At 53.1% G+C, this 13,775-nt stretch overlaps 1 protein-coding gene across 1 annotated transcript; it reads right to left on the bottom strand.

Moving 5' to 3' along the window:
• Positions 1-11,004: 11,004 nt before the first annotated feature.
• On the bottom strand, positions 11,005-11,937 carry LOC136305283 (olfactory receptor 14J1-like). Its single transcript, XM_066208563.1, has one exon. The coding sequence runs from the start codon at positions 11,935-11,937 to the stop codon at positions 11,005-11,007; it is 933 nt and encodes a 310-aa protein (XP_066064660.1).
• Between the last annotated feature and the right edge of the window lie 1,838 nt (positions 11,938-13,775).

The following is a 13,775-nucleotide window of genomic DNA, read 5'->3' on the forward strand; positions in this document are numbered from 1 at the left end:
TTTTTCCCAGGAGCCGGGTATATTTTCTATTCAAATTCCTAAATTAAATCTCATTCATATCAGTACATACAACTGTTTGACTAGAACTTGCGTTCTCCCAAACAGCATTATAATAATCTATTTTTCTGTAATTCACATCCAGAGAAGTCTGGTCAGAAATATCCACTTTTTCCAATAGTCTTTATCAGTTCTTGTGCTAACTTTTGTCTCATACTCTCTCCTTACATTTCAAATCACTCTGTCTTCTATGAAGGAAGGAAAAAGGTTAATGTCTTTGCCTAAAGTCCCTTTTTTTTTCTTCTCCAGCTGACTCCCAGAACTTCAAGGCTGAAAGTGATAGCAGGGGGAGCATGGAGAAGAATCATGCTCAAGAACACTAATGGATGACCCTCCTCCACCCCTGGTCTGATCTAAAGCAACTCAAACTTGGATTAGCTCCCTGGAGCTCCAGAGAAGAATTTTCAAAATTCTCTCCTCCATCAGCCAGCACGGGTTTAGGATAGGTAAGTCATGTTAGAGCAACCTGATCTCCTTTTATGACCAGGCGACCCGCCTGGTGGATGTGGGAAAGGCTGTGGATGTTGTGTGTTGGGGCTTCAGCAAGGCCTTAGACACTGTCTCCCACAGCACGCTCCTGGAAAAGCTGGCAGCCCACGGCTTGAACAGGAGCACTCTTTGCCTGGTTAACAACTGGCTGCATGGCCGGGCCCAGAGAGTGGTGGGGAAGGGTGCTGCATCCAGCTGGCAGCCAGTCACCAGGGGTGTTCCTCAGGGGTCTGTGCTGGGGCCAGCTCTGTTCAACATTTGTATTGACGACATGGATGGGGCTATTGAATCTCTTATTAGTCAATTTTTAGATGACACTAAGCTGGGAACATTTGTCGATCTGTTGGCAGGTAGGAGGGCTCTGCAGAGAGACCTGGAACAGTTGGATGGGTGGGCAGAGTGCAACAAGGTGAAGTTTATTAAGTCCAAGTGCTGAGTCCTGCATTTTGGCCACAATAACCCCTGCAGTGCTCTAGGCTGGGGACGGTGTGGCTGGACAGTGCCCAGGCAGAAAGGGCCCTGGGGGTTCTGGTCGACAGCCAACTGAACATGAGGCAGCAGTGTGCCCAGGTGGCCAAGAAGGCCAATGGCACCTGGCCTGGATCAGGAATGGTGTGGCCAGCAGGAGCAGGGAGGTCATTCTTCTCCTGTACTTGGCACTGCTGAGGCCACACCTCGAGTGCTGTGTCCAGTTCTGAGCCCTCAGTTAAGAATAACCTTGAGATGCTTAAATGTGTCCGGAGGAGACAACAAGGCTGGTGAGGGGCTTGGAACACAACTCCTGTGAGGTACGACTGAGGGAGCTGGGGTTGTTTAGCCTGGAGAAAAGGAGAGTCAGAGGTGACCTTATCACTCTCTACAACTCCCTGAAAGGTGTTTGTAGTCAGGTGGGGCTTGGTCTCTTTCTCCAGGCAGCCACTGACAGAATGAGAGGACAGAGTCTTAAGGCTGCACAGAGGGAAATATAGGTTGGAAATTAGGAAAAAGATTTTTACGGAAAGGGTGATAAAATTCTGGAATGATCTGACTGGAGAGGTGGTGGCATCACCATCTCTGGATGTGTTTTAAAAAAGACTGGATGTGGCACTAGGTGCCATGGCTTAGGTGAGGTGTTGGGACATGGGTTGAACTCAATGATCTTGGAGGTCTCTTCCAATCTAGTCATTTTGTCATTCTGTAATTCTGTAAAGGTTTCCAGGTCAAATGGGCTAAGTCAATGAAGCTACTGCTATGATAAGAGTTTTATTTTGAGTTGGATGTTTTATTAAATGGTTTTCCAAGTTCCTTGATTTTCTCTATTTTGCCAGTAGAGCTGTGTGTTGCTTTGACCTCTTAGCTCAGTTGGTTAAAGTATGGTGCTAATATCACCGAGGTTTAGGGTTCCGTCCCTCTATGGGCCATTAACTTCAGAATTGGACTTATGATCCTTGACTGTTCCTTGCAAATAAGAATATTCTGTGCATCTGTTCATCCTGAGACTATCTGGTTGGCATTTCTCCTTGTGCACCAAACTCGAGTAAGAGAACCTTTGGGTACCCCCATTATTTCAGCGTTCTGGGGTGTTACAGCCCCGCAGGCTCATTACGGCCTCTTGTTTCCATGAGGCCCTGCTGTGTCACACTGGCCCGCAGTGCCATGAGGATCGGGAGTGTCACACAGCTTTGTGCCATTTGTCCTCGCTGCCCCTCCCATCCCACTGCCCCACAAGCAGCCCCGAGCCACCCGGGAGGGACAGGCCCTGCTGTGCCAGGCCTGGGCTCAGGGCTTGGCCTTTCTGCTGCCTCCAACCAGCCCAGGCCTTGCTCAGCATTGCAGTTCCCTGCTCACAGCCTGCGGCTCCCTGCAATCCTGGCCTCAAGGATCTGCTCTCAGCAGTCCCTGGGGAGCCTTTGGCACTCCCTGCCCTCAGTGGGGCCCAGGGATGCTCCAAGAGACTTGGAGTTTTGCTTCTGCCTCCTTGAGCAGCTTCTTCAACCTCCTCTCAGTGCCTGGAGCTTCTGGACTCAGCCCCAAATCCAGCATGGGGCTGATTCAAATCCAGAAAGCAGTCACGACCTCCTTTTCTTCCTTCACTTGTCTTCGTCTCCAGGGCTTGTGCAGCTGCTTGGAGCCAGTTTGGAGTTCTCTTATGGAGGAAGATTTCAAAGTGCATCTCCTGATTTTTTTTCTAATCAAGGCTGCATTTTTTTTTATTTTTCAGTCCATTGAAGAGGTGAAAGAAACATTCCCCAAGTGATCTTAATGCTGAGTGTCTCCTTAGGAGGTCTGGGCATGGAGAATGAGCCCCTTGCAGGCTGACCCTGTTTGGACAACCTGCTCCTCACCCCAACCTCACCGTGTCTGAAATCATCCACCAAGGACTGACATCTGAAATAATTTTTGTAAATTAGCAATTTTTCTTTAAAAATAAAATTTATAAGGAAATTTTAATAATATTTATAAATATATAAATACTATTATATATGTTTTTACCTAAGTTTGACATGTATTTAAAAAAAACCAAATTGCGACATTTTTAGACCTCAAAAAATTACTGGTCATTGGTTCTAAGTTACACAATTCCCTTCATTAATTCATTGACAACATCTGGCTATTGATTCCTCCCTATTTATGCTAATTAGTCCTATTGTTACTCCTTTTGTCATCTTCTTTATCGTTTTCTCAGACAGGGTAAAAGGGGCCACTTTGGGGTCCACGGAGACATTTCTGGGGCACATTTGGGGATGTTTTGGAGCTGGGGAAGGAATTTCTAGAGAACTTAAGGGTCTGGAGGACACTTGGGGGAGCCGCATGGGCCCTTGGCGGGGCACTAAAGGATTCTGTCGGATAATTCGGGGTCCGGGCGGGCACTTGGGGGCCCTGAGGGGACTCTCTGGGGCGCGGGGGATGATGGGAGTTGTAGGCGCGGGTAGAACACGGTGTAACGGGGCCGCGGAGCATCACGGGAGTTCGAGGCGCGGCTCCAATGGCTGTCGGCGGGGCGCGGGGCATGACGGGAGATGGAGTCACGGCTGCAATAGGGCTCTGTGTGCGCCGCGGAGCATGCTGGGAGCTGTAGTCCCGGAAGTGCATAAAGCCGAGCTGTGGCGGGTCCGGGAAGGCGCTTGGCGGACACTTCTGCGTCCGAGTCGCGACTTGAGGCCCTCGGGGGAAACGTGTGCGGTTCGGGAGGAATTGGGGGGAACTTGGGGAGCTCGAACCGGGCGCTTTAGGACACGGGGCACAGCAGGAATTTTCGGCGCGAGACTGTGTTGGGCAGAGCTCTGAGAGCACGGGGGATGATCGGAGATGAATTCCCAGAAGTGGCTCTAACGGGCATCTCTGGGGTTGGGAGCATTCAGGGGAGTCGGGGACGATTTTGGGGGGTTCCAAATAAATACTGAGGGGGCACTTAGGGATCCTGGAGGGTCTGGGGGAAACGTAGGGTACACATGGGGGGGAGGGGGGATACGGGGGCGGGGTTCTGTGGAGCGCGGGGCATGACGGGCATTGTAGTCCGGGGTGCAATGGGGCTCAATTGGGCCGCGGTGCATGACGGGAGTTGAAGGCAAAACCGAAACGTGGCACCGACACCAGGCACCGCCCCGAGGCCCCGGTTTCCTGGCACTGATTGGGTGCTGGCGGTGACGGGCGGGAGCCTCGGCAAATGGGAGTTTGCGGAGGCGGGAACAGCTGATTCAACCCCTCTAGTCCTTCCCAGTACAGCCCAGTTCATCCCCAGTACAGCCCAGTTGTACCCCAGTGCCCCTTCAGTCCCCCCCTTTACAGCCCATTTCATCACCAGTACAGCCCAGTCCCTCCCAATACACCTGAGTTCACTCCCATTCCCTTCCAGTTCCCCCCAGTATCTTCCATAGCACGCCCCAGTATTCCCCAGTCTTCCCCACAGTGTTGCCATTGTCCCCAGTTTGTCCCAGTGTGTCCATGGCCACAGCCCCTTGCAGTGGCCCAGGGCAGGTTGGGATGCTGATCCACCCTCACAGCCGGCCCAGGGCAGGGCTGGAGTGGTTTTGGTGGCCCCTTGGGCTGGCACACACTTGAGGAGTGTGTCTGTTTTCAGTGGGGAAAATTATGAGTTTTACATTGCTTCAAAAATAGAAAAGCCCTTTTTGCCTGAGTGCAGGCAGCTCTCTGAGCAAAGCAGGTCCCAGGTGAGTGAGGACAGGCAGGATGGGCTTGGGGAATGTGGAACAAGGTTGTCCACACTGGGTCAGACCTCAAGGCACAGCTTCTCTGAGCAGGCCAGGCCTAAGGAGGGACCATGGATCGACATCAATCACAGAATGCTGCAATCACCTCTGCTCCAAAGAGAACAGTAATAAAACACACCCTTTATGACAGGAATGTGAATTTCTTAGAAGCTCTTTGAAATCTTTCTCCATAACTGCAGTAGAAAACCTTCCTAATGAACTGCACCAGAGCAGAGGGAAATCAAGGCAGAGCCGTGGTTTGTCAGGACTTGCTTGATCCCAAAGAGCCCCGTGGTGCATTTGGTGCTGAGCCCTCAGGGCCTGAGAGGAGATGGCACAAACCTTTCCAGGAGTCCAAGTCAGAGGAAAAACCCAACGTGTCTCAAAGCATTCCTGGGGCCCACTGAGGTCCATCCCCAACACAGGCTCCTCATGGACTCCTTGGAGGAGAGAACTGGAGGCCAAGAGTGCCCAGAAACCTCTCAGAGACGGAGTGTGGGAAGGAAAACCCAAAGTACCTTAAAAGACATTGAGTATCTCAGAGCATTAATGAGCCCCACGGAGTGTCAGTACAAAGCCTCTCTAGGGACTAATTAAAGCAGATAATTGGAGGCCATGACTGCACAAACCTCTCAGAGTGATTCAGTGTCAAAAAGTAGTACTTTAATGACTCTTGAGTAACTTGAGGCATTAATGAGCCCCACTGAGTGTTGTTAGTGACAAAACATCTCAAGGGACTAATTACAGCAGACAATTGGAGGCCGTGATTGCACAAACCCCTCAGAGACTCCCAGGCAAAAGCAAAACCCAAAGTGCTTTGAAAAACCTTCAGTCCCCGGGAGCACTGAGGAGCCCCCCAGGGCCATTCCTGACCAAGGCTCCCCAGGGACTGGTCCCAGCAGATCCCTGGGGCCACTGGGATGTGGGGGGATGCTGAGGGCAGGACAAGGGGGTGACAGTGCCCAGCCTTGCTGGGGCTGTGCCAGGAGGCCCCAGGGCCTCAGGACAAGGTGTCCCCTCCCAGCCCTTGGTGGCACAGACCCTGCTGTGCCCCAGGGCACCAAGACTTGGCTTCTCCTGGGCACTGCCAGCCCTGCCGGGCCCTTGGCCACGTCCAGCACAGCTTGTCCTGCGCTGTCCCACAGCTGCTGCTGTGTCCCTGCAGGCTGCACACTCCCATCTCGCTGCCCCCCTGGCTCTGCCCTGCATTTCCCTTTCTCTTCTCCCTGATATCCTGGGATGGAACGTGTGAGAATGGTTCAAAGCTGTACCAGGGAGGGTTTAGACTGTACAGGAGAAAGTCTTTCTTTACTGGGAGGGTGACTTTGGAGTTTCAGACTTTGGGGTTTCAAAGCAGGGCTGATGGCTGTCCCAGGAAAGGAGCTGGGACAAGGTGTCCATCGCTCAGGAGCTGTAATTTGGATTGTCACTTGCCACTGTTCCTCTGAGCTCTTCTCTGTTCCAGAGATGGGCTCTTAATGAGCTGGTGGCTCTCCTGAGATGGGCCCGGGAGCAGCCCGGGCAGAGAATGAACTGAGTTTGTCCTGCTGCCATTGTTGGTGCCCTGTCTGGGAGTGCAGATGAGTCTCTTCTCTCTTAACCTGACACAACCCAGCAGGAGCGTCAATCTCCTGAGGCAGCCGTGTTTGGAGGCTGCACACACAGGCACTGGTTTTGTGTAACAGATGATACCAGATCCTTGGGATGGCTTTCCAGAAATGCACCATGCTTAGAGGAAAGGCTTTGTTCTTGGCCTGGCAATGGATTTGTTCAGGGCCAGGATCACAGATTTGTTCCCAAGGCTGCAGATGAATGGATTTAGGAATGGGAACAGGACTGTGTTCAGCAGAGCTCCAGTTCTGTTGGTCCTCAAGGAAACATCTTCTGCAGGACACGTGCAGAGAGCAATGCAGCTCCCACGGGCAATGGATAAGGTGATGGGATGGGAAGAACACGTGGTCAAAGCTTTCTTCCTCCCAGAGGCTGCTGGAAGATGCAGAACACAGAAAAGGACGCAGATGTCAAATGCCAGAGTCAAACATAAGGAGCCCAGCACGACACACGGTAAGAAGACAGAGTCTGTTTCCCAAAGCAGGCTGGTGTCAGAGCAGGACAGTTTGAACAAGGGGAGTTGTCCCAGAGGAAATGGGGGATCTTGGAGCCACAGAAAGACAGCTCAGAGAGGAAGAGCAGCGGTAGCTCAGCAGGACAAAGCCGAGGACCCAAGCAGCAACACCCAGGTGGACACAGAGCTGAGGCTTTGTGATGTCAGCGTAGAGCAAAGGGTGGCAGATGGCAACACAGCAGTCAAAGGACATGACAACCAGCAGGACAAACTCTGTGCAGCCCAGGGCACAATAAAAATAGTTTTGGGCAAAGCAGCTGCCGAGTGAGAGAGTGTTCTGACCAGAACTCAGCATCACAAACCATTTGATGCGTGTGGAGGATGTAAACCAGATTTTCGGGAAGGCCAGGCTGCAGATGAAAATGTCCATGGGGGTTTGCAGGTGGTGATCCACACACAGGAGGAAAAGGATGGTTTCATTCCCCATCACTGTTGTCAGGTACATGAGCAGAAGGACCTGAGATAAAAACATCCGCAGTCTTGGATCATGCTCTGGGAAACCCTCTAGGATGAACTCAGTAACTGCTGTTGCATTTTCTGGTGCTGAATTCCCGCTCATCTTGCTGAGACAGGAACATGGCAAAAACAAGGGCGATAATTTCACAGTCTGGACAAACATTTCTATCCTTCCTTCTCTGCTTCTTTCTTTTCCTGCAGTCTTGCCATACAGCACAGAGATTGTGCTTCAAACAATCCTCACACCCTGATTGTTCTGTTTCCCATTTCAGGAAAAATCCTTAGAGATTTTGTTGTCTTTTTTCCACCTTTTCCAAACACTCCCAAAGAATTCTTTCACCGGAACAGATGATTCTAAAGAGGCTGTTGGCCTTTTCCCCATTCCTGGGAAATTCCCAGCTCAGTCAGACGTACTGTAAACCCCTACTACAAATATTGCAGACCACAGAACCCTGCCTGGTATTGGAAATCTTCCAGGGACAAAGGAGGTTGGGACAGGAAGGAAAAGAAGCCGTTTGCGAACTCCACAGACACAAATGGTGAGAGAGTCATAGGTGTTTCTCGGGGGGGGGGGATGGTGTCAGCTGTGGATCAGCAATTATGGGCTGCTGGTAAAGCCTCTGTGTGAGCTCCTGAAGGCAACTCAGCAGGACTTTACAGTCTGGACTGGTGATTCCTGGGCTGCCTTTTCACAGCTCCAGGGCACCCTCCTGCACGCTCTGCTTTGGGGCTCCCGGACCCCCTGGACCCGTTTGATCTGTTTCCCTGGGAGAGACAAAACCCAGCACTGGCAGTGCTGTCACAGTTCCTGGGGACCAGAGCATGGCTGGGGCCAACTTTTCACAGCAACCAGACAGTGTCAGCCAGGGCTGTCTGGGCTCTCGGAGGGCAGTAGCAGCTGCTCTTCTCCTGATCCAGGAAGCTCAAGAACTGATTTTGGGACAGAGTATTGTAGTTTAAAAATTTTTACAATGCACAGCTCAAGATAACACCTCCTGCGGATCTGAAGAAATCTGGACCAAACTTTCTTCATGGTTCCCCAGTTGGACTTGGTTAAAACATCTGTTTAGAATGATCAGCAGAATAATTGCTGTATGGTTTTAGCTTGCATCAAGATTCACTGTTATAGTGCCCTACAGTATAAAACGAAATAGAGATATTGAGAGATCAGTGCCCATAAGGAACTGAGCCTCAAGAAAGAGGAGATTTCATGAGGACGCTAGAACAGAACAGCACAACCTTGGAGAAACAGATAAAGGATGTAACTCACACAAAACACCAGCAGGATGTCTGCTCAGCTGTGCAAGGCTGTCAAAGCAGAAGTTATACAAAACAATCCTATTGCCCTTACACAGGGATCGAGGAACAGCCACCTGAAAAGGACCCCAGGTGTTGGAGGTAGACTCCAAAGAACCACATAAGGACTTCTGGTAAGGGTAGCAATTATGTAAAGCAATACATATCCATCAAGTAAGCAGGGATAGCTCATGAATATGTAATCAGTGTGTCTGATAAAAACTGTTCACATAACATTTGGGCACTCAGTTAGAGGAAGTGTCCTCTGTGTGACCAGCACTGCAATAAAGAATGGCTGCTTTCTGAAAATCCGAGTTGTGTTAAAAAGTTCTGTCTGGCCAATTTTGATATCAAGGCACATGCTCATATGAAGATGGGAGTATTTAGGATCAACAGGCTCAGGCTCCCCTGTTTTTCTGCCTTGTAGGTACACACAGCTATCAGTAGAGACTGATGATGATGAAGCCCTGCAGTGTCAGAAGGGCATTCCTGATTCTATGTGGCTCTGAAGTGTCACAGGGGCCCCTGGGCACCAAGAGTGTCAGGAGTGTCACGTGGGGCCCTTTGCTCCACGAGGCCCTGCAGCATCGCAAGGGTCTGTTGGTTCTAAGAGGTCCCACAATGTCACAATTGCCCCTTGGTTCCGTGTGTCCCCAGTGTCACAATGGCCTTTGGGCACCACGAGGCCCTGCAGTGTCACAGGGCCACCTTGGTCTCATGTGTCATTCACACAATGGGAACAGCGCTGGTGAGTTCTCATCATCTCATTCCCCTTTCTCCAGAGAAGGTCAAGGCCATTCTTGTCTGCTCTCTCCTGGTGGGACAGCTGTGAGGAAAAACACCTCTGTCTCTCTTAGCTGCTAAAAAACCTGTCTAAGAGGTTTACAGAGTAGAAACAAGCAGGTGTATGAGCCTCTGAGTACATTTATATTTCCTAAACGTGCTCTGTGCTTTGTCAAGTAATGGTGCCATCTGCTAGAGGGTAATGGCACTCGTGCCTGCAAAACCCCTTGTGACTGCACAGGAGATGCTCCCCAGACTGGGCTGCTTTCCTGCTGTGGGGTGACAAACACAGGCAAGAAAGGCAGAGGAGAGAGAGCTGTCAGGGAGAGACATTTGCAAGGGCCCTGTCCAAGGCAGGTGAGATGAAAATCACTGTGACACTGGGGGTTGTTCCTGGAGTCACAGTCAGAAACGTCAGGGCTGTGTCAGGTGCCCAGCCCCGAGCTGGCTCCTGCCCTGCTCACAGCCCTGGGGCTGTTAAGGAGCACGAGTCCTTCCCTTGCACACACACACACACAGGTTGTTGCAGCACAGGCAGGGTCTCCTTGGGCTGTGCAGCCACTGCCAGAGCCTGGCAGGGGCCTCAGCCCTGCGGGTGTCACCCTGCCCTGCCTGGCCTGAGGTGCCCCATGGCCGGAGGGATGGACACGGGAGCTCTGAGCACAGGAGCTCATCCCAGCCCTGCACTCAGGGGTTCCCAGGGGACATTGCTTTCTGCAAAGTCCAGGAACTGCTGAAGGTGTTTGTGCTCACTGGGTTTATGTCCCCTCACGCACACAGGATGTTCAGGGCTGTGTCTTGTCTGTGCACTGCAAACACGGACTCTTGACCCGGTCGCTTGATGTCCCTCCATGGAGGGAAGAACAACCTCTCTGACCTGGGGTGGGAGGCATCTGCTGTAGCAGGGCCGGCTTTGCAAGGGCACTGCTGGGGGGCCCCACCCTGAACACTGCCACACTTCTGCTGGTCACTGCTGGTTTTGTCTCCAGGGCGCTGTGTTGGGCACATCTTTGAGAGCAAACTGGGAAGAAGATTGAAGCTTTCAGGCCGTGCACTGAGGAGATGCCCTGGCATGATGGAAATGCTTTTGCAGAGCCCAGCTCTGTCCCGGCAGTGCCCACAGCCTGTCACTGCCTGCAGTCCCTGGACAATCACACAGCAGGACTGACAGAGCTGAAGGAGCCCTGAGGCCTTCAACCTACACAGGGGCCCTGAAGGGGAGTGTAGAAGTAAAGGAAGGGGAGGTTACGGAGGACAAGCCCTGGGGCTCCCTGGCAATGACGAGCACTGGGGTTCCCTTTTCTCCCCCAGCTCTGCACAGAAGCACCAACCCTTCAGCTCCAGAGAAGTCAGGGCGGAAAGATGTCCGGCAAACATGGCAATACAGAATTCTTTATGTTCTGTAAGCACATATGTAGCACAACTCCTTGGTTGTACTGTCTCTGGGTTTGCTAGAAAGGCAAATACTGAACCAAAAATTGTGTAGTCACAGATGTTTGCGGGAACAAATTCTCAAAAGTGTAACTCCTGTGTCAGCAGCAAAAAAATACAGGACACAGAGTGAGCATAAATGAGTAACACAATAACGCTGTGCAGAAGAATGAGAGTTTATGGCTTCTGAAAACCAGGTGTGATCATTTTCCTCATGGCATCCTTGAGTTCCTGATTCCTCAGGCTGTAGATGACGGGGTTCAGAGCTGGAGGCACCACCGAGTACAGAACTGACAATGCCAGATCCAGGGATGGCGAGGAGATGGAGGGGGGCTTCAGGTAGGCAAATGTGCCAGTGCTGAGAAACAGGGAGACCACAGCCAGGTGGGGGAGGCAGGTGGAGAAGGCTTTGTGCCGTCCCTGCTCAGAGGAGATCCTCAGCACAGCCCTGAAGATCTGCACATAGGAGAAAACCATGAACACAAAACAGCCAAAATATAGAGAAGCACTTAGAACAACAAGCCCAAGTTCCCTGAGGTAGGATTTGGAGCAGGAGAGCTTGAGGATCTGTGGGATTTCACAGAAGAACTGGCCCAGGGCATTGCCATGGCACAGGGGCAGGGAAAATGTATTGGCTGTGTGCAGCAGAGCATGGAGAAAGGCACTGGCCCAGGCAGCTGCTGCAATGTGGGCACAAGCTCTGCTGCCCAGGAGGGTCCCGTAGTGCAGGGGTTTGCAAATAGACACGTAGCGGTCATAGCACATGATGGTCAGGAGGAAATACTCTGCCGAAATGAAAAACACAAAAAGAAAGAGCTGTGCAGAACATCCTGCATAGGAGATGGTCCTGGTGTCCCAGAGGGAATTGTGCATGGCTTTGGGGACAGTGGTGAGGATGGAACCCAGGTCGGTGAGGGCCAGGTTGAGCAGGAAGAAGAACATGGGGCTGTGCAGGTGGTGGCCGCAGGCTACGGCGCTGATGACGAGGCTGTTGCCCAGGAGGGCAGCCAGGGAGATGCCCAGGAAGAGGCAGAAGTGCAGGAGCTGCAGCTGCCGCGTGTCTGCCAATGCCAGCAGGAGGAAGTGGCTGATGGAGCTGCTGTTGGACATTTGCTGCATTGGGGTATTGAAATCTGTTGAAGGAAGGAAGAAAGTGACTTTGAGGGAAGATTTCTCGCAGTAAAGTCAAAGATCTTTCTCACAGACCAGTCCCTGCCACTAAACATATCCCCCTTGTCTATGTCTAGGAGAACTTCCTTCACCTTGGTTGCTCAAGCCCTGATTGCTGCTGGCCAATGTTCAGTGAGGAGCCAGACCCTGACATGCAAGACACCTGCAAGTCAGTCCTGACCCCCAGCCAGTGCAGGGGAACAGTGAGGGCAGGGGCCAGTCCTGGTGTTTGAACTTGAGTCTCCTCCTAAGGCACAGGAGACACCAAGGCAAACGGGATGGGGATTGCAGGTGGAAGAACAAGAGATTCTGCTGCATCTGGATAGAACAGAGAGTCCAGTGAGGCAGGGGCATTGTCTGAGCCTTAGTGCAGACTGAGGGGAGCTGCTCTGTCCCTCTCTCCTGTTCCCAGCTGCCTGGATTTGCACCTTTCTGAGCTCCAATCCTGTGCTATCCTAGAAAGCCAGGAGACACTGCTGAGAGCAGAGGGATCCCTGGCACACAAAGTGGCCCCTGCCTTTCCCTAAATCAGGGAGATTCGGCTCATTCCCAGCCTGCCCTGCCCAGAGCTCCCCGGGGCAGAGGGAGCTGGGACACCCCATTGCTGTGCTCAGCCTGCACAGGAGGAGCCCAAGGGCTGGGCCTGAGCCTGCAGCTGGAACTGCCATTCCCAGAGAGCCCGTCAGCAATGCCAGCAGCACCTGGGCAAGGCAGGGAGAGAGAGAGCCGGGCTCTGAGGAAAAGCCTTTCCCTGCCCAGCCCTGCACAGCCCCTCCCAGGCAGCAGCAGTGCAGGACAGTGGCCCTCAGGCCCTGGTCAGCAGGGAATGGGCACATGGCAGGAGAGATGCCCTGCATCTCTGGGGCTGCTCTGCCGGCCCAGGAGGGGACTGAGGGCCCCGAGCCCCCGGGCTGAGGGCTGTGCTGGCTGGGAGGGGACACAAGAGCTGTGCTGCTCGGGGCAGTGTGTGCCCTGCAGGGCAGGGCCGGCAGGTGCCACATGTCCCCTGCAGCAGGGCTTCCCTCAGCACTGCCTCCCTCCCTCCCTGCCCACGGCTCTGCTGCTGGAGCTGTCCCAGCCCGAGCTGTTCCTGTGGCCCCGGGCTCCTTCCCTGCCAGAGCTGCCCGAGCCCAGCCCAGCCCTGGGCCAGCTCTGCCCTGCAGCTGCTCAGGGCTGCAGGATTAAAGAGCAGCTCCCCCAGGCCTGGGCACCATGGAAAGGTGATGCTGGATGGATCTGGAGGCTGGGGAAGTGGAGGCACTTGCTGAGGTTCCCAGGAATCCTCATCCTGATGCTTTAAGAGCCTCAGCCCTTGCTCTGCCCTGCACAGCTGAGTTTCCATTGCTGCCAAGTTGAGTCAGGGAAAAATGGGAGCACAAATTCAGGAAAGCAGAAACACAAGCAGGAAACTCCTGCCCTGAATGAGCTCATGAAAAGTCCCCTCAGAAATTACCTGGGCATGAGCTGGAGCTCTGAGCAGCCCTGGCACACACAGCACCCTCTCCACAGCAGCAGGAACTACCCTGGCCAGGAGTCACTCACTGCACCCACAGCTCCCCTCCAGCATCCATGGGAGCTGCCAGGCTGGCTGAGAGTTGCCCCTGGCAGGTGACAGATCCCCCGGCCTGGCCAAGAGCCCTCAGGGCTGCAGCACCTGCTCTGCACGACAGCCCTGGGCACCCCTGGCTGCAGCCCCAGCTTCAGCCCCTGCAGCCGTCCCTGGCAGCAGGAGCCGTCCTGCCCTGTCCCTCTGACAGTGCCCAGGGCAGCCCCGCTCT

This window comes from Chamaea fasciata, unplaced genomic scaffold, assembly GCF_029207755.1.
Source record: "Chamaea fasciata isolate MVZ Bird 193981 ecotype frontalis unplaced genomic scaffold, bChaFas1.0.hap1 SCAF_347, whole genome shotgun sequence".
Lineage (NCBI taxonomy): Eukaryota > Metazoa > Chordata > Aves > Passeriformes > Sylviidae > Chamaea > Chamaea fasciata.